Raw genomic sequence first — 23904 nt, forward strand, 5'->3', positions numbered from 1 at the left:
TGTTTGTGTGCCTACAGCGGTGGCATCATTAAATAAGTTCTGGTATCTGCTATGGCATGGAAATGCTATCAGCTTACCAACATTGTCATGTCTTCTGTGTTCTAGTCTTGGTACAGAACCAGACTTCTTAAAGCATTAAATGCGCAAAGTAAATGGCATCTACCTTTCTGAACAATTTTTACCATTTTTTTCCCATTTGAATGCATCAACTGTCTTAATGCAGCTGTCTTTCATCCACACAGGCCTCAACAACCATGTATTAGGAGTTGGCTTTTAAACCAGAGTCTGGAATAAATGTTTGTCTAGATAGGACTTTCTTGCCATGCTATTGCTCCCTGTCCTCTCTCCACGCATGAATGACCATGGCCTGCTCCTGTTTTTTGGCTTTTTCAGCTCACTGAGCCTCTCAATGCATGTTAAGAAGTTTGGGCAGACAATCATATACCCGTGCTAATGATTAGAGCCCAAGTTAGTTTACATATCATCATTTCTTTAAGCTGTAATATCTGCTAAGACACTGGCCAGTTTGACGCAAAGCTGCACAATTAAAAACAAGCATGTAAAGTTAGTGTACCATTGATATTATAAACAACACAGAGTTTAAGCAAACTGCATAGTTAGCTGAAGGGAAATGAACCTCATTCTTTGGTCAGGATTGCATCACATGCTGTTATCCAGTCACTGGGCTTTAAAGGTCATTTCTCCGAACAACTGATATACATGTCAGAACTATTTGATTACAGATACTACAGTCGTTATCTTTCGAATCCATGGAAGATCAAAGGAACAGATCTTATTTGAAAGATCTTGACCCTGCTGAAGGGTTAAGCTCTACTGTTGAAGATGGAACTGAACAAGCAACAAGTAAATTTTGGATGAAAAGCAAAACTAGATATCCTGAAAGAAGAATAGGGACAGGCAGCATTTAAGAAGCATTCCAGTGTGTTTATTTCCATGTGTACCAAATTAGGCTTTGGGAAACAAATTAGCTCTACCATGACCACACCTGAATGTTCTGATTAGAAGCCAATTTGTTGCATAAGGCAAAAAACATTTTTTCCCTGAGATTTCCATTCATTAACATGACTTTGATTTTTTCAGATGAAATGAACATTTAAATCTCTTTGGCAATTAGGTATAGTTTTGTTTAACTTTGTTTTGCGAATGTCCACAGTGGGTTAAATGTTAACATTGACTCCAGAGACCTAATATTCAAGGAGGGGCTGTGGAAGTGGATCCAATCATCAGGCTCCAACCCTCAAGATTTTATGAAAATAACTATAGTTGCCTGGTCATCACAGCACCTGCAGTTTCTCTGACTGATCACTGTTTCCAGAAAAATTGTTTTGTCTTATGTGTTGAATGTTTCAGTCTATCACCAAATCAATAAAACTTCAATTCTGTTGTCTTCAGGCATGGCTTTTGCTCTTACACTGAAGGAACTTTCATCCTGAAAGCTGGCAGCAACATAGGAAACAGGATCCAGAGCATCACTGAGAGAACAGCTGTAATAGAGAGCAAAAATAAGGTATGATTCCTAGGAGCAGATAACCTTTCTGTGTGACAGCATGTGTTGAAAAGGCACTGTAAGATGCTATCAAGGTAACAATGAAGAAGCCAGTTTTTTATATTGTTCAGATTTGAAGAGTTGCATACATGCAAATGACTTCCATACTTGGTATTTATCTGCTGAGATGTAGAGATGTACTTATTTCTGCATGCAGTCATATTAAGGTAAGTGACATGCCAGAAGGGTATATTGGTGGGATTCACCATACCTGCTTTCTTAGAGCTGGTCTTTAGTATGGGGCACCTCAGGAGCACAGGGGCAGGATTCCAGGCCATCTTTGCTTCATTTTGTGACATTGCACAATTTCCTGTTGTTTTTTCCTATGAGAATTAAACAATTTACTCTCATTAGAGAGTTTATTCACAGATGTGGTCCTAGATTATTAGATGACCAGGTCTTTTCTTGCAATAAAAAATTGAAAGGGCTAAATGAATCCAGATTACAGAAGCAAAGTTTAAGAGAGATCTCAGTCAGAGACAGTATGGTGGCATTCATCCCAGCTGCATTAACTGTCTAAATGTTGTGTCTAGTCCAAGTCAAGCGCCCCTTTAGGGACCATGGGGAGATGCAGGCACTTCTGAAGGACGAGTAAGCCTGTCATCTGTTGGTGTCTAATGTGGGAGAGAAAGCCAATGAGATTAACTTGCCAAGGGGCATGGAGGATTATCCATCAGTTAAAACCTTCAAATCAAGATGTTTTCCTAAAGGATGCCCTAGATCAACTGCACTTCCCCGGGTTAGACATGAGATTGATTTGGTGTGGTTGGGTAGCCTGTGCTATGGAGGAGCTCAGGCGAAGATGCACAATGCCATGCCACTGTCACAGCATCTGGTTTCACAGACTGGTTTGGTTTGTGGCAGTAATGGCTGAAGAGATTATAAATTTTAAAGCCTACCTTATTCTAGGCCTGTCATTTCACACTGAAATGCTTTTTATAATTCTAAGGGCACTGGGGATATAGGTCTCCTTTCCTTTGTGGCTGCCTTCAGTCTTCTGCATGTGAAAATGGATATAAACCGTAATTACTCTCATGTTAGGGCCCTCTCACAAACCACAGATTAAATAGGGCTTTGCGTGCAGCCAAGAATCAGGCCTTGGACTGCATTTTCTCCTGCTGTTGTATTATTTAGAAAGTACCACAGGTGTTCGTGGCGCTGTTCCAGCACATGGGAACGGGCTGGATCCCAGTGAGGCATTTGCTCTATTTAGCTGGCCACCTCTATGTGCTTAAAGATCAAGGCAAAGATGGGAGCAAACAGCTTCCTAGGGGAGACTATCGTAGGAAAGCACATAAAAACGTGACACAAGGAGGGATTTGAAGGAGGAAAGGGAAATCATTTCAGGCACAGGAACACACAGTATTCCAAAGGGGGAATGAAGAACAAAAGATGATGAGAACCAGTTACTTTCCAGAAGGGATCTAGCCATGCTATGGTTGAAGTCTTACCTGCTCACAGGGTGCAGAAGGAGCTGTCTAATGACCAGACCTCATTCTCCTTGTGTGCCATGTGTTTTGGAGACAGCGGAAGAGGAGTGGCTGAAATGTCAAAGCAACTTCCAGTCAACAGCAAATAAATTCCTCCCTGGAGAAAGATGCTAATAATGGGTCCTTGCGGCAGAACTGCAGGTTTTGTTTGAAGTCTTTGGCAAGCAGCCCGTTTTTAAAAATGTGCCTAGAAATGAAACAAGGCATGGTCTCTGCACATGTTACATGGAAAGTTTTGCAGTGAAACTTAGTGGTTCTCCTTCATATTCCTTGTCTTCATGCTGTTTAGTTCATCTAAGAAAGGTCTACCTTGCATTGCTTTATTCCTCCTGGGAATTTCCTATGGGAAAGGGGAGGTTAGCGAAACAATCTCTTTGCTCTACTTTTTCACAGCTTTTCTAAGGTTTCTTCATTTCTGCTGCTCTTCCATAGCTTTTCAAGCACAGCTGGATTGCTATTGTAAGTAGAAAATGCTCTCTAAGCCTGGGTTCCTGGCCAAGCTGTAAGTTGCATGATTTGTGCACACACAGCTGCTGTAGAGCATCCAGGATTTTCTTTTTTTTTTCCGTGGGAGTCCATAGCTTTTCACTCTTTGCAGTCCAAGAGTCATTCTTGGCCTCCCAGCGCAAACTCAAAGGGCCACAGTTCAGACAAAACCCTTCCTCATCTGCTGGGATATTGTAAGACTGTTAATAGCACTGAGCTCACTGAATGCAGCACGTCATCCCAAGTGTCTGGCTCCGATGGACTGCTACTGTGAGCAGTTCTGCTACTGCAGACAGCTATGAACAGCTCTCTGAGGCACTTCCACATCAATGGAGTCCTGCTATCTAAACAGAGCGTCTACCCCACTTCCACATCCAAGCATAACAAGCATGGTAAAAACAATCTCAAAGCTCAATGGAAACAACAAAGATGTAGGAGACAAAGCAGTAGGAAATGGATGAAGAAACTAAAAAAGTTGCACATTTGGGTTAGCATGAAAGGAGGAATGGGGGTGACCACAGGATGAGATTATTGTAATCAAGGGAAGAGATGAACAAGGAATGGTTAAAAGGTTTCTTTTAGCAATCAAGGTAGCTGTTTTCACCTTGCTTAAAGACATTGTGCCAGTTCCACCCATTTCCTGTATGTGCAACATCTGAGTCCCTCCAGTTTGGCTTTTCGCTGTGGTAGGTTGATTGGTTGTTTGTTTGTCTGTGGTTATCAAGGTAGCCCCAAGTATATTTTTAAAGTTAGAAAAACCTCAAGCCCTGTGTCTGTATGGTTAAAGTAATGCCGGAAGCCTGTGCTACATTATTCTTCTGGTGACAGAGAAACCGTGACAACAACAGTGTTTTAGTAACATTTCCATTGAAGCCTCTCTAAACGGACATTGAGAAACTCAAGTGGTATAATGGAAGAACTTTGTAACATAAGCCATAATACTTAATCATAAGACAACTCTTGAAGTGATTTGATTCCCCCACCCAAAGTTTTCATTCTCATTTTGTTGGACATTTCAGTGACTTCCTACAAAGTTGAGCTATTCTTCGGCTTATCATGTAAACAGGTCACAGGCACTCTCCTGTCATTCAGCTGCTAAAAACCATCACTTCTCAGTGTTCCCAGCTACAGCTAACTGCTATGTATAACTCAGGGCTAATGCTGATTATTATTATTCTTAGCATGATCAGTGTTCATTAAAATGTCAATCTGTGAATGATCTGCAATAATGAAGCACAAAGAGCAAGTGTATTCATTGGTATCAGTGCCTACATATTGGGTATATGTTCTCTCCTGTGTGTGCAGGCACACACTGGTTTATCAACAGCTTTGAAAGAAGGAGTCAATACTCCTTGTACAGGTGTACAAGGGACAGGGAGCTGCAGGGGAGGGGGACAAAGATCCTGGGCATGGAGAAGGCACAGAAGAGCACTAAGAAGGCGAGTTCAGATGAGAGAAAGTGTTGGCCAAGAAGTAAGGATGATAAATCCAAGGGAAGGAGACAGTAGACAGGAGGACAGTTGAGTACAGGGAAAAGTTGGAGGGACAAAACACCCTTGTTTTTGGGAGATAACCTACTAGAGCCACATTCTTGAGAACCTGAAATGGAACAGAAAGTCCCTGACTGCCCCATCCCTCTGCTGCTAGCAAATGTTGGGGTCCCACTGACAGTAACAGGTACCATGAAAGCTGGGTCCATGCCACAGTGCACACCTCCAGGAACTGTGTATAAAGAATTGTAATGCATGAAGTTGTGGTTTATCATTCATATATGTATGTGTATTTATACATGTGTGTGTGTATATATGTATGGCCTTGTTTTCCACTGCATAAATACCTTACTGACACAAGTTTTTAGTGGTCCCATCCCTTGTGAGTGACAAAGCCACTTGACTTCAGGGAAAATGGAAAGTAATGACCCTGTAACAGGATTCTGCAAGATCAAACCTAGGCTCGCCCTTGTCCATCTCTGGTTTGGCTGGCAATGATGGGTCAACCTGACATGTGCTGGCTGTGGGTAGTATTAAAAACTGTGACTGTCCAACATAAAGGTGGAGTGCTAGATAGTCAGAAGAGTCAATCCTTCTTGGATATGACTGATAAGGTGTGACCATGCAAAATAGGAGGGGTCCATCTCTCCTGCATCTTCTATGCCAAGCCCTAAACCTCTAGCTCTCTTCCATGTCATTACCTCATTACTGATGAGGTGAGGATGCATGTGTTGTGTCTGTTCTCAGTCCCTACACATGCCAGCTGTCTGGCCAATACATCTGTGCTGATTGGCCATCTGGAACCCAAAGCAGAAGAGAAAGCTGTTTAGCTCACTACCACAACACTCATTTTGATCTTTCTCCTCTACCCAACAGCTGGTTTTCATGAAATGCATGAGATCTTATGAGCTTTGAGTTGTCTGTCAATTTTGGTTGAAATTGGGCAAAGGGTTCAAAAATTACTGAGGGCGTGGGGGAGGAGAGGATACTGGCAGACAGAAGGACAGGCCGGCAGATGGACAGACAGACAGTGCGATCTTCCTAGGAAGCCAGGCTAAAGATAGTAGTGGGAGCGCAGCTTGCCTCACTTTCAGCACATTGTAACTTCTCTTGGGGCCTTTCTGAGTGCTACTAGAATCGCTGTCAACACTTCTAAACAGATCGTGGGGAGGGGCCAGCTGAGCTGAGCCCTTGGTGAGATTAAAACCAGCAGAACTTGGCACCTGCCTCTGCTGAGCTGCAGCTCCCTCCAGCTCCTGAAATCGATCCCCTCCCTTGCGGGGCATGAATCGAGTGCTGCCTCACTCTACCTATGGCCCTGGGAAGGAGGACAGGGGGTGCCCGTGGTATAGCTGTCTGTAGCGTGATCTCCTCGTGAGTCACCTGGGTGCATTGTGTCTCATGGCCTGTTCGAGCTGGACAACACACGATGCAGAAACTGCAGCTCTGCTTGCTAACAGCAGTGACTTGCCTGTCTGACCCGGGGGGAAGGGGCTGCTCTCCTGCCTGTGTTCATGTCCTGCTATTGAAGATATTTTGGAGTTTCTTCTGTGGTGGTCCTGAAGGTGAAACATGTTGTCCGGATGTTTTGCATTGATGGTCCTCTCCAACATGTGAGGCATGCAGATCATATGTCTTTGGCATAAGCAGAACAATCCAATGGTGTGCTGCCAATATTTCAACATGGGTCTTCTTAAATATTCCTTTAGCCAAAGATAAATCCAAGGGAGTGAAAAGAGCATATTTTAATTTCCCATTTTTTTTAACAAATACATTTTCTTAAAAGCATAACTAGGAGGGAATCAACAATATTTGGCAGATTTGCACTAACCTGCTCAATGCTGAAAGGGCAGTATTTTGCTTTTTAAATGTATGGGCTGTTTAGAGAAGTTAGCACAGCAATCTCTGGATGGAGTAAGTTTATGCTTGTGTCTGCAGAGGCCTTCTAGGAGTCAGGAAAGAGTCAAGTTATCAACCATTTTCTGAAACCTCCTCTTGCTTCTCTGCCATCAGCTGGAGCAGTGGGAATCCTCTATCTAAACTACTTTGAGACAAGAGAAATTCAAGCAGAGCCTCCAGGGGAAAGACCGGCCCACCCTGACTCCAAGCACAACAATCATGCCAGTTTGCTTTGGACTCTCTTTTCCCCCAAGTCTTTTCCTCATCAGTTTCCACCACGAACAAATCTGTAAATTCCTCTTCCATCTCTCAGGATTTCTGCTTTATGCCTCTTTTATTTGCCGGCAGAAGCAGCAGCAGTATGGGATTTACTTCCCTAGCTCCTGGCTTTGAGATGAGCCTGCAGCGTAGTGCTTCAGCTGAGATGATGGGTGCAGAAAGGAGGAATAAAGGATCAAAGCTTCGGTGGTAAATGGGGTTTGTGGACAGATGATTCTCAAGATGCCGAGCATGCCAGGAAGGATTTGCCCTGTTCTGTCTGATCATGGCAACTGGATTCAGACTTTCTGTATGTAACGTGGTTGCAAATCCAGGGACTGAAACACTCTGTTGCTAAGCCAGACGATACAAGGCTGCGAGAATGTATACAGGAACCGTGTAGCACAGACTGATCTCAAACAGCCATAATTTCTCAATAAACAGCAACATGCCAGGCTTAGTTTTGTACACACTGCTTCTCTGGTTGGTTTTGGCTGGCATCCACAATGCAGAACACAGACTGCACCACTGGAGGGCTCACAAACTATTTAAAGAGATGTTATCTTATCCTTATGACTAATTTATAAGCTAAAAGATTTATGCAGAGACATGTTGTCTCTAAAGTATTCTGTTCTGTTGCAAAGTCAGTCTTGCTTTTTCCTAGACACTATAGCTTTCTCTGCCTTAGTCAAGTAAACATACCAATGACTGCTCTCTGGCACTAAGGCCTGTGTTCATAACATTTATCTCCCTTACCCTCCAAAAGATGTTGGTTGCGTGTAAGTTGCCTGTTGGGAGCGATCCTTGGCCCGTGCTAGAGGAGTATTTGGGACAGTGCAAGCTGGCCAAAACCAGAACAATGCTGAGGAAAAGCATTCACTTTAAATTACTGAATTTCGGTGCTGAGGAATGTTCTCTAGGGTCATTTAATATGCAAGAAAAGGCTTAATCTAGAATCACTCCAGTCAGTAACTGCAGTCATACTGCTTAAGTGTAACTGTATGTGCAGTCCTCAGTGTAATAAAAGTAATAATCACATCATAGTGGACTGGAGCAGTAAAACTCAGATAGCGTGCACAATTTGTCATTAAGAACTAATACTCGGTAATGTCAGGACAAAATACAGTTTGATAGTACAAAAAAATTTCCAAAACGTTGGAGTAATTGTGGGAGGAATAATTAACATGTATTTTTCAGGCTCAGAAATGCTCTGGTTCTGGGTGTAGTAGGATAAAGACAGGTGTCCTGGAGTCAGAAAATAAGAGCTTCATTCTCCTTCACTGTGCATTTTAGGTCACTGTTCCTACCTGGGCAAAGTTGCTGTGAGGTAATACCAACTAATGCAAAAAAGGCTAATTTTGTTGTGGAAAGTCTGGAATGGCAGAAGCAGTTTTTAACTACACATGTTAGCCCTCTGGCAGATATTATGGGACTTCCTTCTATTCTGAGCTAGCGTTGATAAAACGGCTGCAGAAATCCTGCTGCTGGGCCCTGTGTCCACACTTTATGAAATTATGTTTAAAAACTAGAAGGAATGCAAAGAGAATGACAAAATATAGACAGGGCTGGACCCATGCTTTATAATTAGGAGTTTGTAGAGGTCAGCCTACTGAATTTAGCAAAACAGGATGATTTTTTTAAGGGCTGTAATTATCTATCTGGTATTACTGAGCCTCTTTCATCTCACAGAAGAGCCAAAAAGGTAGGTTAGAAAAATTCTAGCTAGAAATGAGATGTAGTTTGTTAGCAGACAGGTAGCTGACCATTGAGACAGCTTAACAGGGTAGAGGTGCTGTTACCATCACTTGTAGTCTTGAATTTGCCGTAGGGCAGTTTTCTAAAACAAATAAGCCAAAATCAAACAACTTGACTCCACTGTGTTTGCTCAAGTAGTAGGAAAAGTAATAGACTCTTTCTACTAAAGAATGTTTTGGGAAACCAGAAGATCTATTTTATTTAGGGGTTCAACAAGGAGTTTGGGGATAGCCATGAAGTCTTTGAGTAGGAGACATAGAAGCAGTGCAAATGTTCAGCCAATGTTTATGTAGAAATGTAGATAACTGGTCCTTATTTATTACTGACTCACCCTCTTGTGCTTGTCTCTGGACTCCAGCAATCAGGCAGACTTAAAAGAATGTATTAATTGCACAAAAATGATTTTGAAGGTTTTTGGAAAAGCCAAATAATTCCAAACAACAGGATTCCGCGGCCACGCAATTTCCTTTCGTCACCGTCCCAGCTCTGCCTGTAACTCCAGCCAACGCATGTTTTACAGAAGTAAAATGGAGACAGAAAGACAGAAAGTTAAGCTACTAAGTTGCATCTGAGAGCACGTCCCACTGCTGAGCTCCATGTGCATGCCCCATGTCTCAGCTCCATATGAGAATAACACCTCAGGTTTTTCTGCATAACTTTCTTCTTTCACTTAGTGCCGAAGTCATTAGACCATGGCTTTCCATCACCATGAAGGTATAAGTCTTATTATTACAATGGTTTTTATTTTTCTAAAGGCACATCAGGTGTTGTTGGTCCCTGGCCTTCCGAGGTCTCATTTTGCAAGCCATATCACTTTGTGAAAGTATTTAGTGTGCTAAACCTCTTAAGATGGTGATAGAATACAATGTAAAGAAACCCAACATATTATTATTTAATAATAGAAATATTAAGTCCAAGAAGAGGAAATATTCCAAAAGAGGATGAGTAAACATCTCTTTTGCCCCTGTCCTTTCTCACCTGACACTTACTTGAGAAAATGAAAATCAAATGCATTTAGTGTCAAATGGAGCTAATTTTTTCCCAGCATTATCCAAGTGCCTGAGGCATTCCTCACCTATTCCCTTTGCAGTCTGGCTGCCCTACAGGCTGCTCATCTCCTTGGGTGAACCACGTGGTGTCACGCTTCATGTTTTGTATCTTATCATTACATCAGCAACAAGAGATAAATCAACCTGAAAGACACATTCAAAGATTTTTGGTTATGATGGCTCTGATAATATAATGGTCTCCCAAGGAGCTTGTTTTCTGTTATTCTTCCACCCTTTCCAAAACCGTGTATGGTGACATGTCCTTTAAATAGCCCCAGTGGTGCTCGTCACTGAATGAATGGAGAGACTGAATCGTGGGACTGTCAACAGTGACTTAGGAAAACGAGAAGGGAAGCTTTAACCGAGTTCCTGATCCAACAAGAGCTAAACCTCTTCTTTCTTTTGCAGACTGCTAGCACTCTCGTTGTAGCTGAAGCCAAATCTTCTGGAATCTACAGCTGTGTGGCATCCAATAAAGTGGGAAAAGCCGAAAGAAATGTCAGCTTTATTGTAACAGGTAAGATCTAGTCCCCACTAGAGCCAAACGTGTTTCCTGGTCCTGGGATAATCCTGGGATTATAACTGTTTAGCTGTTGTGGCTTTTTCATATACCACAGTTTGAGAATTGTTGTAAAGTGTACACCTGTAAACTCATACCATGCTTTTGGGTGGTCCTGGAAGGGTTTTTCACAGCAGCTGGTCTGGATTTCTAAGGACACCAAATTTGGTGAATGACTTATCCCTCCATCAAGTATCCCACGATGACACAAATTGCTCACAAATATAGCAACCTGTAATTCCCCCTTTTAAATCACCTAGCCTCTGCAATCATTCCATACGTTAAATTTTACTGTATTTTCATACGCCAGTAAGCCAGTTTCATGTGTGTCACTGATGGTATCTACAGCCTCATCCTGCTGCCAACCAGATGATCTCACAATGTAGTGCCCAGGGCAGTGCCAGCGTCTGCAGGCAGTGTGGTGCCAGAGGAGAGATGCCTGGGGTACCTGGGCAGCCTCTCACAGCTCTCAGGGACTATGGCAATTCGTAGGTAGAAAAGTGGCAGGGTATAAACCGCAGAGTTTTGTTCCTTCTTCTGAGAAAGGTAGCCTTGGATGTCATTTGGGCCATGGTGCTGAGAAGACTCACTGAGGCTGTTGCTCTTCTAATGTGCAAGATGCTGATTTTGGCCTTCTCTAGCTCTTACTCCTCAGTCTTCAAAATGTCACTTGGAGGATCCTGAAACCAAATGAAGCTGAAGTTTGATGGGCCGCATTTGCTGTACCCAAATCTCCCTTTCAAAGTTTTGATGGCGGTTTCAGATATTTTAGTGCTGTGACATGAAGGAGTTAGTTTCCCTACTTAGATCTCGCATTCTTAGAGCTTGACCAGGGATAGAAGGAAATCCTTCTCCTTGATACCAAAGCTTGCATGAGAACATGCAGAATATTATGACTTTCCTTTGAAGACTCTTGTATTGGCTGGTGTACAGAAAGAGGAATGGCTGCTTTATCATGGCTTGGAAATTCTTAATATCTTGACTGGTAGCAAACTTTCTATATAGGGTGGTGAAGTTGAAATGCATTTGTCTTTTGAGTTCCTGGAGCTGAGCACTTCAATTGTGTGACATGGAAAGTCCTGATCATCCACTGACACTCAGTGGCACTGATTGAAGGCAGTTTATTTAAACAATACTGCTGTTTTGTCCTTACCAAAATCAAGTTAGGCTCATTCTTCTGGTTTGTGCACATAGCGCATCAGTTGAGCTCACGTGGTGTAATCATAATTCTCCTCCATCAGGCTGAGACCAAACTGCTGTGGTTGGGTAACAGCCCGTGTTTCACGTCCAGCATTTACTGAAAAACACATTGAAGGAATAAAAAAAAGAGAGCCCTAAATGCTGATGGATGTGAACAGGACACTGCAAAGTATTTCCTTCCAATGAGTCCAAACCCAATACTTCAGGTCTCATGTGACAGCTTGGGGCTAGTTTGTCTTATGTTGTTGGGTCTGCTGGCGCCATATGAAGCTAGCCTGAACCGCACAAAAGTAAGCGTTAAGAGAAGTGTGGGGAGGTGTAAGAGAGGGGAAGGTGATCTCTTGTAGGAAGAGGAGCTGCTGCCCTTTGTAAAAAGGACAAGCCAGAAAGGACTCCAAAGAGCAGGTGGAGACAAAGCCTGTCTTGAACAGGAAGAATCCCTTTCCTTGGAGGCAATCTCCTTCAGGCCTTGTCCTGGGGATTAGAAAACACTTGTGCTCCAGTGAAGCAGCTGTGGTGCTGTGAGGAGTCTCTTTTCTATAGGTGGAAACCGTTGGGAAGGTGGTGGGAAGGCAGAGCTTGTCCCAGCAACCCTAGTTTGGCAGTGGCATATTCCACCCCTTCAGGGAAAGGTAGATATGAGGAAATAACTGCAAGAAGGTATAGCAGAGAGGACCCAGTAAGAACAAGCACTTTCTTAAGTTATTGTAAATCTCATTGTTTCTGGGCTTGAAGTGCAACTTGCATATGTGTTTCTGGGAGGTTTGAAACCAGGACAGAGCGGTATAATTTTATACCCTGTGCCTGAGGATGTAGGACATGAAGTCCATGGGCTCTGCCATAGCTTTCCTTTCCTATGGCCTCTGTCAAATGGACGTTTCTGGGGTGTTTTCACACTGATTTATTTCTAAAAGCAAATCTTTGTTCAGGGCACAAAAGTAGCTGTGAGCCTTATATAAAAGCAATGTGGAAAGGTGATTTCTGAAACCTCTCCTGCTCGCTGATACGGAAACAGTCTCTGTAACAACACCTTTATGCCAAATTTAACTGTGGTAGCCCCCTTGCCTCCAGCCTGCCCCTTTCCCTACATTTTGAGCTGTTTTGCTGGCACACAGCAGGCCCATGGGTGTGTTTGCAATTACAGAGGGTGAAACAGGAACAGCTCTGCCTTATCTCCCTGGTTTCCCGATGTCACTAAGCGCATTTTATTTTGAGATTCCTGATGGTGCTTGGCAAAGATAAACAAAATCTTCCATCAGGAAACCTGGGAGCTATTTCCACAGGAAGCTTCAAATCACTAAAGTAAATAAAAGCCTTTTACATTATTCACAGCCACGTTATTTAGCTAGCCTGAGTCTGTAACAATTGTTGAGAGGTGTCATATATTAGGGGGCTCGTAGCCTTTAGACAAATGATTTGCTTGGAATCCTGTGCATTTTGCTTTTGTCCCTAGATTTGTTCAGAAAATAGTCTGTCTTCACAGAAGACACATCTAGGAAGAGCTCCAGACCTGACAACATGGAAGTAGTTCCAGCTATATTATTCTGTTGGCACGCTATCCTTTTATGTTAAAAATAGTTCATTTGCCTCAGTCCCAGGGGATCTTTAGTTTCATCTTAAGAGTTTTGCTTGGCTCTTCCCAGCTTTTGCTGGGTACTGGCCTCCGCAAAAGCCAAAAATTAGCAGTATTTCAGACCTGTAGCCTGGCTTTCCCAACACGTATCAGAACAATTTGAGATGTACAGTGAGTAAGAGGCTGAAATTCCTTTGATTCAAATACTTATCCATGATCAAAACTTTGGCCCCTTGATTGGTTTTAAGTGTGTCTGAATTCAATGCTTTTTACCAAAATCAAGCATAGGATTCACTTCATCTAACTTAAGCCTTGAAGTTAGGTATCTAAGCCTAAGCTGGTCATGTAAGATCATTTCATAATTAAGTGTGAGGGATCAGGATCTCTGGAATTTGACTTATCTTAAGGCGATGGGTTGCATTGCCCTCTGGAGGTGCCTGTGTCACTCCATGGGCTGTAAACTTTTGTCCATACACAAAACAGCTATATTCAAGTAGATGTCTACGTTTTGATGGCTTAGGCTAAATATTCTGTACCCCCTGTACGGAAAGGTTTCATCTTAGTAGCACTCCCAGTCAACACGTTCTTAACTGAGACCAGAACCTGGCACCGTGCGCCCTTACGTACCAAAAAGGATGCTGATGATAGTCACTCATACATGAGTTCACTAAATTTAAAGTTTTTCTTATATTTTTGTTTGCTGGAGAGAGGAAAAAAGGGGATCCCAATGAAATGTAAGAGGAACAAGTCAACACACAGGCTTTAATATCCAATCTAATATGTTAGTGTCACTGCCTCCATTAGGTTGATCTTTGGACCTCACACCTGAACTACAGCTGGTGACAGGCACACACTTTGCTCTCACTGCAAGGGCACAATGAGTTCAACCAACAGAAATCAGGCCTCTCCCTGGAAGGCATCTACAGTCAGAGGAAATTTCAATCCAGGACTTGCAGGAGGTCATTTACCCTGTGTTTAACACTCAGGGCTAAGTGTGGAAAAGAGAATATTAAGGGGGGCAACTGATGCCAGACTTTCAACAGGCAGAGCTTTGTCTGAAAGGCAGACGTGAGCAGGTCATGTTCATGGTCCCCCTGGGGGGGGAAAGCAGCTCAGTTTGCATTGTGGGGATTTAGGGAGAAGATTTCTGATGGATTGGTCAATCAGTGAAAGAGGTTACTGAAAGAAGGTGTGGGATATTATTCACTGGAGATCTACTCTTTATGTGTCCCTGCTGCTGTGATAGTAAACCCAAAGCAACATTGGTAAGCATGGAACTGAATGAAAGTCGGCGTTGAGCTGTTCATGCTCCAAGAGACAAGAAAAGAAGGCATAATTTTCCCTTATGAAAGATGAAACCATTCTTATGATTTTGAGTCAAGTTCACAGCCAAGTGCTGTAGCAATTAGCAGGGAAAGAACAATTGAAAATGGCCAAAGTCGATGTCACTTGACCGAGAAGAAGGAAATGACTTTATCAGAATATTGGCTACAAATAAACGAAGAGAGGTTGCATTCTAGGAGTAAAACTTGGAAGTGCTTTCTCTCAGGAACTTGCTTCTACTTTCACTGAGGTCAGTGGCGTAACTCTCCTTCGCTGGAGGGATGAGCCCCAGGCGGAGGTGGCCGGGAGGCAGTCGGCACTGCCACAGGTCTGTGCCGCTCCCCAGGTGGAGGAAACTGCAGTAATGTTACAATGAACTGCAAACATGACTTTTTCAAGTATGACTTTTTACAGTGTTGGCTAAATTATTCCTGCCTGAACTATCTGCTATGAAAAATCCTTGTGAAAACTTAAGTCATATTTACACTTAGTAGATGGTTGGTGCAATGATCCTTGATTTCTCTCAGGTGGAAATATTCATCTATGTTGAATGCCAAGCAGTCTGAATAGAGTGATCTTCATCCTAGTGCTGCCCGCACACAGCTGGCCACCCAGGCCAGCGGGTACTGTTGGGTGGCTGACATGCTTTAAATGCATGGAGGGTAAATACCTCTGTTCCAAGGGAAGTCTCAGGTGTGTAGTCACAGATTCAGTAATTTCTCAGGATTTAAAGCATTTTTAAGAAATAGACATAATTTGTCTGAATACTCATGAATAGCAAGAAAACAATATAACCAAGCATGACGAGCTGCAGTATTTTTCTACTGTCCTCTTGAGATTCATTTTCTCTCATGCAGTTCACAAGCTGGAGCTGAGATCAGAATTTTCCTCCTTTTTCATAGTCCCACTGTGCTGTCTTTAAATAATTCTGCTTTTGGTACCTTGCCCCAGCCTGTCTTAACTTGGCATAACATTTATACAAAATCATTACTTCCAAGAGCGACTTCAGTTTACACCAACTGATGTCTGAGCCCAAGTGTCTTGTAGCTCCAAGACAAATTGTAAGAATAGCTGGAGCCATGCATATGAAAGGAAAGATTAGAGACTTCAGCAGGAAGACGACGACATTGATGAGTTCAAAGGCTTCCTGATAAAGGGGAAAATATACACCGTGTTAATTTTGGCTCATTCATTTCATATAAACTAAAAAGTGTTCTTGATTTTTGACAGATGTACCGAGTGGATTCCATATTAGTTTGGAAAAAATGCCCATTGAAGGAGAGAATTTGATATTGTCCTGTTCGGCCAACAAATTCCTGTACAAAGACATTGCTTGGATTTTACCGAGGACAGTCAACAATCAAACGAAAGCAAAAAGGTCTCTCAACAAGGAGCACTCCATCACCCTCACTCTGACCATCAAGAACGTTTCCCTGGCACACTCGGGCACCTATGCCTGCCGAGCAAGGAACATACACACGGGGAAAGAAGTGCTTCAAAAGAAAGACGTTACAATCAGAGGTGAGCACTGCAACAAAAAGGCTGTTTACTCTCGGATCCTCAAATATAAAAGCACAAGGAATGATTGTACAACACAAAGCAATGTAAAACATTAAAGGACTCATTAAACAGTAACAGGTGTCTCATATCATCTTGATTTTTTATTACTGTTGCTACCTTTCAGGCCCTGAGGTGGTGCACGTTCCCCCATGGGTTGGACGTAGGAGGAATAGCAAACAAAATCGTAACACGTGAGCTTCCAGTTGAGTTCAGACGGGTGTTTTCTGCTTTGACAAGGCACATGGAAGCTGGGGTTTGGAAGATCCCCTGTGCTACATTTTGCATGTTGTTATTTTTTCTCTTGCTGTCTCCTACTGAGCGATAAGGAAAACTTTGGATCAATCTTTTCTTCCACTTTGATATCGGCCTCATCAAAAGTGTCAAAGCTGAATAAACTGTTTAACTTTAAAAACTGCTGTTTTCAGTCAACAATGGACATTTAATAAGTTAACTTTAATGTGCGGAATGAGCACAATTCAGTTTGAGATTGACTGGACTATATATTTTTTATTTTAATCTGATCTTGATGGACTTATAAATATTACCTGCTGAGCAAGTTCTAATGCTTATTTATTTGAAATTATTTTCTACACTAAAGTACATTAATCTTAAAAAGTATCTTCTAAAGGAAGTATGCAGGGAAGAAATAAAAATGTTGATATAATGCACAGACCTATCATATCATTTATAATAATGATGATTTTAAAACTGACAGACGTGGACCATGTTTCTCCAAATAAATCCAGGTAGACTTCCAGTTGCTGTGTTGGTCAATTTTTAAAGTCAGTTCTGCACTAATGTAAAAAGCTACTGATAAAAGTGTGAGTATTGCTCCTGGCCTGAAGATACAGGAATTTGTAATGTTGTCATTATTTTATTAAATGAGAAATATTACACTAACACGGCTGACAAGATTGCAGCCAGCACAGTGAGTTGTTTAATACGTTTTTAAAAATACAAATTCAAAATTGAAGCCACTAAAAATATTCATTGCTTTTGGTATGCAAATGACAATTGGATTTACTATGGGGATTAAGAACCAGCCAAAATCCTGAAGGAGAATTAAGGGCAACCTAAAACTTCCTTCCGAGCATTTCCCCTTTATTTTCCTTCGTCATGATTTTGCTATGAGATGTTTCTGTGTATTATAAATTCTGTATAAGGAAGAAGTTACTATTTTTAATAGATCTGATGATAACTTTATTTTTTTACAATACATAGCTTTTATTATTTTTGGTTACATTTATGATTGATCATTTATATAGCATTTACATAAGCCATAACAAAACAGACCGTAGTGACCAAAATAGCTACAGCAAAGGAACAAAGTGGCTGTGCTTTTAAAATAGAGGGTGACAACATGACAGTTTCTTGCGCTTGGGAACTCACCAGACTATTTCCTCCTTTAGGTATCGAGACTGTGTCCCACGGCTAAACTTGTCTTTCACGTGGGAATTGCTTTTGTCAAATGTGAAAGGGTAAACAATAGCATTTCCCCATAATGCCAGTTTCATGGAGCCTAAAATGCTTAGAAAACAATTGATAACCTGGAAGTTGTCAGAGTAAAGAAAAGAATAATCATTTATATCTTGAAATGTCACCTATAGCCTGCTTGTATACAGTAGCTCTTTTGTTCATTATTAGTGTGATGGCTTCCAGAAACAATGTGTTCTTGCAAAGGGACCTGGGTCTCTTTTTTTCTAAAAAATGCCTAAAAAGCAAGTGAAATCATTGGTGACTGCTTAGAAATGGGGCAAGTGCGCTCTTTAGCATTTGCAAGTCTTCAAAAGAATTACAATACAGAATCCTCTTTTTTACGAGGCTACTTTGTGAGAAGACATTTGATGGCAAGGTGGGTGGTGATGACAGGACGTTATGAATTTTCCATGGCCTTGGGAGCTGGAGTGTGATGACTTGTAGCAGCCAGTTGCCAGGCAATATGAGTTTGGGACAAAAAAAAAAAAAGAGATGTGGCAATTAGACTGTTCCTCTGTGAAATTGTTGTGAATCGCGATGATGTGTATCACTGCTGGGTGGACGTCCTGCCAGCCTGGTCTCGACCAGCGCTTGAAGGGCCACGCTGTGCAAGGGTGTCGTAACATCCCGATGTGGTTGCCCATGTTGGGAGGCACAGAGAAACCTCACTGGAAACGTTTGAGGAAAGCAGTTCTTGGTGGCCAGATAAAAACTACTGATGTCACTTTTGAGGTCCTCAGATGACTGGAGAATCTCATCGGTGTGGGGAGTTTCTCTGCCTTCTGTTGTGTAATATATTATTTAGGGAGAAAGGTGTGAATTATATTTCTTTGGGTTTTTAAGTGTTAAAATTAAAGCTTGTATTTATATTTTTGTACTGATTAATAAAAATAAGTGAACAGACAACATAATCATAACAAAGGGCAAAAATGGACGGAATGCAAAAGCATACCCCAAAATGAACAAATTGTAATGTTTTCCACCCATTTGCCATTGTTTGCTTTTGGAAATGCAAATTTTCCCTCCTTACCACCCCAGGTTGGCTGAGTGCTCTGACACCAGCATCCCCTTCTCCCCGCTGTGACCTGCCCTGTCGCTCCCCTGGGCCAAACTCTGCCTGCAATGAAGTTCCTTGGGGGCACTGAGAGCAGAGTTTGGCCCGGCAGGGCAGCGTTTGCGGGCAGGCACGAGGGCTGGGGCTGAGCCCGGGGGGCTGCCCTGGGCGCTGAGCCCTGCACTGTGCATGCTGGCGGCCAGGGCAGCCCCTCGGCTTTGGGGTGGGCGGAGCGCGGCATTGGAAACTCCCCTCCTTGGCTTCACTGCAAAAATGAACAGGAGAAAACGGGTGGTTTGCAAAAGAGAATAATCCTCAGGTTGACCAAGGCCTTGAAAAACCAGCTGATTGCAGCAGAGAAATTATTGAAAGTATGTGAATGGTGACTGGATCTAAGTTTTAAGCAAAAAAGTTTTTCTTAATATGAAAACCCATCTTTAGTGTATGGCTATAAACAAATTAAAATTAATCACAAATAACTCACAGAATGTGTGATTTGCCTTTGTTGTGTCATCTTGTCCGCCTTCATTTTGGATATCTGCGCTGGGGTGTCCATCAGGGACTGCTGATAAATGTGAAATGGGGAGCTCTTCTCAGCGTGTGTATGTGGACATGTGTCAGACGGTGCCTGTTCATAGACAGACTGTGTTGTGAAAAATGAGAACTGTGCAAAAATCAAGGCGAGGTATCAATGAGAAGAGGGCAGTCTTCTTGGCTGCAAGGCAAATATTGTTGTCCGTGTCACTGTGTAGGTATTTGATGAATTTACTTTACAGCCTCTCTCATGAGCATTACTGTTTGGGAAGAGAGAACAAATTGTCTACTACACTGTAAACAAAAAATAGCATTGCCTGTGGAAATTACAGACTTGCAGCTCAGAAAAGCCCAAACTGGTCTTTGCAGGGTCATGACTATGCTGGAATTAATTTCGAGGGGTAAGAGTATAGCAAAAATAGCCTACTTTAAAAGTGCTTTTAGTACTATGGGGTTCATGCACACTGCATAAGCTGGTGGTACATAGGTGCTTACGTTTTCTGGAGAGTTTTTATTTACAGCTGGTAACAGAATGATTGTGAAGATGGAAATGTCTGATAGTCAGTTTTTCTGAAAGGATAGAGAATAATCTTCCAAACACAGAATGTCAGAAATTCAGCTGATATTATACTTGAACTTGGTGTACTGCTATCTATTGCAGTCTAAAAGAAAATACTTGCGAAGAGTTGGTTTCTGCTTTGTTTTGTTTTGTTTTATTTCATATTTTGTAATGTGTGTCTTACCATGTTAGTAACTGCTGATCCTGGCAGTGTCCTTGAAGGGAAAGACTGCAAATAATTGGTTCTTGCGAGACCGGGGAATTTGAGGGAATCTGCAGAGCATTTGCATCTGTGACATTGCTCAGGAGCTCCCCGGATTCTCCATCACTGCTTTAAAGGGACCAAAATACCAAAAAGGATGATGTGAGAGTTGCAAAAGTGACAGAAAGATGTTGCCGTATAATGTGCATAAACGTTGCAAATACCTTGATCTTTGTCAGAACAGCCTTCAGCTCTGTATGAAATGGGGGAAGGAGTGGCAAAGGGTTGAAATGAGGATGAGAAAGATGCGTTGTTTTCCTTCTTTCAAGGATGACTTTAGCATGATGTTTACAGAGTGTTTTTGAAATGCCCTTCTGGGAGGCCCTTGAGCAGAAGCAGAACAGATGAGATGCGCTTCCAATACTCATTGTCACTGACTGTCATGGAAATGTGTTTTATTACATTGCGTTCGTATGAATGTCAGTAGATAAAACAGGAGCGGTGTTGCTATGCTCTGTGGCCTGCTAGCACTCAGCTTTGGCCCCTGCCGCCAGGGTTTCCAGCGTCTGTGGCTGCCGGAGGACACAGGCACATTTCTCTCCAGCGCAGTTTTGGCAGGCAGGCTGTGGTGTGGTTTGGCCAGGCCTTGTTGTGTTCAGCCAAATATGTGAAACGCAAAAAGTGGAAGAATTTATGAAGACTTTGGGACGTGTAACACAATGCTTTTGTGCTTATGGTTTCTGGGTTTAGATGATGTGAGTTTACTGAATATGATTTGTAACCGTACTCTTTAAAGTACGTAAATGATAAAAGTCACATTCACAGGTATCGTGGTGTAGAGAGCTCCATGGTGCTATCAGTGACACAGAGATACTCTGCTACAAGGGCGTCCTGCTAATTGTTAAAAACTTTGGTGTCACAGTTTGTTTCTCCTGATGATGCAAAACTCTGAGCTTTCATAGGAAGTCATTGCTTTTGATAAACGAATGTTGTAGGTGATGGAACTGAGGAAATCTTTAAACAATGTCATCACCGGGTCTTCACTGGTCATCCTAACCTGCTATTGCTGAGTAACGGGAGTACTCTGTACGTACCAGACGCTGTTAAGCAAACTGGAACGGTAAATAAAATCTGTGAACAATGAACTTGGTAGAACAGCCATAGCTGTTTACATCAGTAAAATGCTGGTAGGGATGATAATTAAACCCCCACAGTTACAGGAATGTAAAACGGAGGTGTTGTTTTGTCTTGTAGCTCAAGAGGCACCAGCCCTGCTGCGGCACCTTACGGATCAGACAGTGAACACCAGTAACTCGGCCATGTTGGAGTGCCAGGTTCGTGGCATCCCCGAGCCCCAGATATCCTGGTTTAAAAACCATGAGGAAATACAGCAAGAATCAGGTGAGAGCTCTGTGTACTCGCTTACCTTTTACAGCCTTTTTATTTACCTGTCTGCCTTCGGTAGCCACTTGCAGAGTCATTGGCATCGGTACCCGGATGTAAGGAAGGAGTATTGCCTGGGTGTTACAGGCAGGCAGGCAGCGGGACGGGTGCTCTGGGTTATTCTGTCTCCCTCCAAAACCTCGGCCAGGCTGGAGGTGTAGGCACAACGGGCCTCTGTGGAGTCAGTGGAAAAAATACAGCTCTCAATTTGCATCTTAGAAGAGTCACCTCCAGAGAAACATATTTCTCTCCATTTACTATAGAGGGAGCCTAAGGATCAGGTGTCTTGGCCAGCATATAGCTAGGCAGGAGAAAACCAAGCTTGAGTGATGTGTGTAGGGAGTCTGTGGTCAGGCATGCAAAATCTGTTCGAGGTTCACAGCCTAGCCACTGGACTAATAACGTATCTGGGGTCTCCAAAACTGAAATGCATCTGCCAGCAGCCTGGGAATCCAGGTCTCACGCAGCAGAAAGGAACAGCTTCCCAGGTGGCATGCTACAGCTACAGGAAAACTTCGGGAGATACTGCTGTGTCCGGAATGTGGCTTCAAAGATCAGCTAAGGGTACATGTCCAGCTCTGATGGCACCACAGTCACGGAAGTGTTCCTTGGAGATTTCAGGTGGAGATGAATGATGAGGGAAAAGGCAAAACCTTTCTCATGGGAATTCATCCACGTTTGGATCAGAAGCATGCAATGAGCTAGTGTTATAGGCTCAGCAAAAATGTTCAAGGAGGTTTGGTCTGCAGAACTTGAATCCCAAGTGTAGTCTTCAATAACAGTGTTTTAGAAAGTTTGTGTTTAAGGTTCTGTCCTGTGTTATTGGAAATTACTATAGCATGAATAAAGGCAACTGGGAAAAACTCTGAGGATTTCTCCGAGTGAGTTATAAGCCTGTGCAGACTTGCAGGACACACACTAAACTTAATATGGAGCCAGATTCCATGAAGCTTGACAGTGATCACATCATTGTAATATGCATTATTAACACTACCTTCTAAAATGACTGTTAGGTATCTAGCTTGGGTGTAATGCAACATACAAAGTTAGGAGCCAGGAAGATGTCTCTAGAGAGTAGGTCAGAGCACTTTAGTTAGGTGCCTGAAATAGATGGTGGGAATGCATTTTGATGGGAGAGTAGTTCTGATTGAGCCAAACACACAAGTGTGTACTTGACTGCACATTTCCTGGCTATACAGTGCCTTAAAGGCAGCCCTGAAGCCAAATCTGCTGCCTGCCTCTTCCTCGCTTGCTGGAGTGTTGCCCAGGCTGGCTTCTGGGTTGACCCATCTGGAATCAACAAGGTGTTTTTCAACACCTTGTTTTCACTTCAGATAACTCCTATGTTTTAGGGTATACCTCATGGGACCTCTCTGTGCACTAGCTGGGGTCCATCCAAGAAGGGGCCCATCATTCCATGCCACATGGGCAAGTGAGATTTGGAGTGAGTCTGCTGCCCATAAGGCCGGTGTGGACGCGTGAAGCTGGGTCTTGGAAGTGCTCTAAGCTCGAGCTGCTTCTGGTGCAGACCTACGCCTGTAAGTGCAGTGCTAAGTAATCAGACCACCCATTTTCCAAAACTTGGAGACATGCTGAAGAACTCACTTGGATGAAAGTCTAGGCACAGTGCTAATCAATATACATGATACCAGGTGCTCCCAAGATCATTCCCTTAGGCTGAGCCTTTTCACTTACACAAGTGCTTTGTAAACACTGATTTCCAAAAGATTCCCAAAACATTCAAGTACAGATAACATTGTGCTGTGCAGTCTGTGGCTCAGATTTCTTTTGAGAAGAACTTGAAGCAGATATTATTACACAAGGGCCTGTTTTTGTTTATATCCTGGCTCCCTCTCATTGCAAAATATTTCATTTCACAGGAATAATTTTGGGGCCCGGAAGCCGAATGCTGTTTATTGAAAGAGTAAAAGAGGAGGACGAAGGACTTTACCAGTGTATAGCAACCAACTTAAAAGGGTCCGTGGAGAGTGCAGCATATGTGACGGTACAAGGTAAGGCATGACATTAAATGGGAAGAGCAAGCTTGCCAGGGTGATGTTCTTACTCAGGCGGGGGTATGACTTGGGGCTCAGGCAGTGATCTCTGAAGGCAGCAATTTGAAGGAAGTCCTAGCAAGGGAAGCATACCAGGTTGGAAAGGAAACCTAGCAGGAAATGCTAACTCAGAGCGTGTTTACACTGACCTAAAAAGAAGAATTGCTTCAACCCAACAAAGATCAGGTCAGGGTAGAAGAGAAATGTAAATTTAGTATCATCAAAACAAACAAAAAACAGAATAAGGAACACTCTCCTACCCACTCATTTTCCCATTTCAGGTTAATTCCATAGAAATTAGAGGCCTGGGATATTTTAATTTGTTTATTTTCAGTGTAAAGTGAACTGCCAAACTGAACTAGAAGATTAGTGA

At 42.6% G+C, this 23904-nt stretch overlaps 1 protein-coding gene across 3 annotated transcripts in view; it reads left to right on the top strand.

Moving 5' to 3' along the window:
* FLT1 (fms related receptor tyrosine kinase 1) overlaps positions 1-23904 on the top strand; it is a 115290-nt gene that overhangs the window by 53250 nt on the left and 38136 nt on the right. For 2 of the 3 annotated variants that reach the window (XM_076364319.1, XM_076328021.1), the window contains exons 11-15: positions 1414-1528; positions 10403-10511; positions 15880-16170; positions 21289-21435; positions 23358-23489. In XM_076364319.1, the coding sequence (XP_076220434.1) occupies positions 1414-1528; positions 10403-10511; positions 15880-16170; positions 21289-21435; positions 23358-23489 (794 nt within the window). Of the gene's footprint in view, positions 1-1413; positions 1529-10402; positions 10512-15879; positions 16171-16333; positions 16967-21288; positions 21436-23357; positions 23490-23904 lie in introns of those variants that run through there. The other variant, XM_076328022.1, reaches the window with a different exon arrangement.

The sequence above is a fragment of the Aptenodytes patagonicus genome, chromosome 1 (assembly GCF_965638725.1).
Source record: "Aptenodytes patagonicus chromosome 1, bAptPat1.pri.cur, whole genome shotgun sequence".
In the NCBI taxonomy this organism is placed as follows: Eukaryota; Metazoa; Chordata; class Aves; order Sphenisciformes; family Spheniscidae; genus Aptenodytes; species Aptenodytes patagonicus.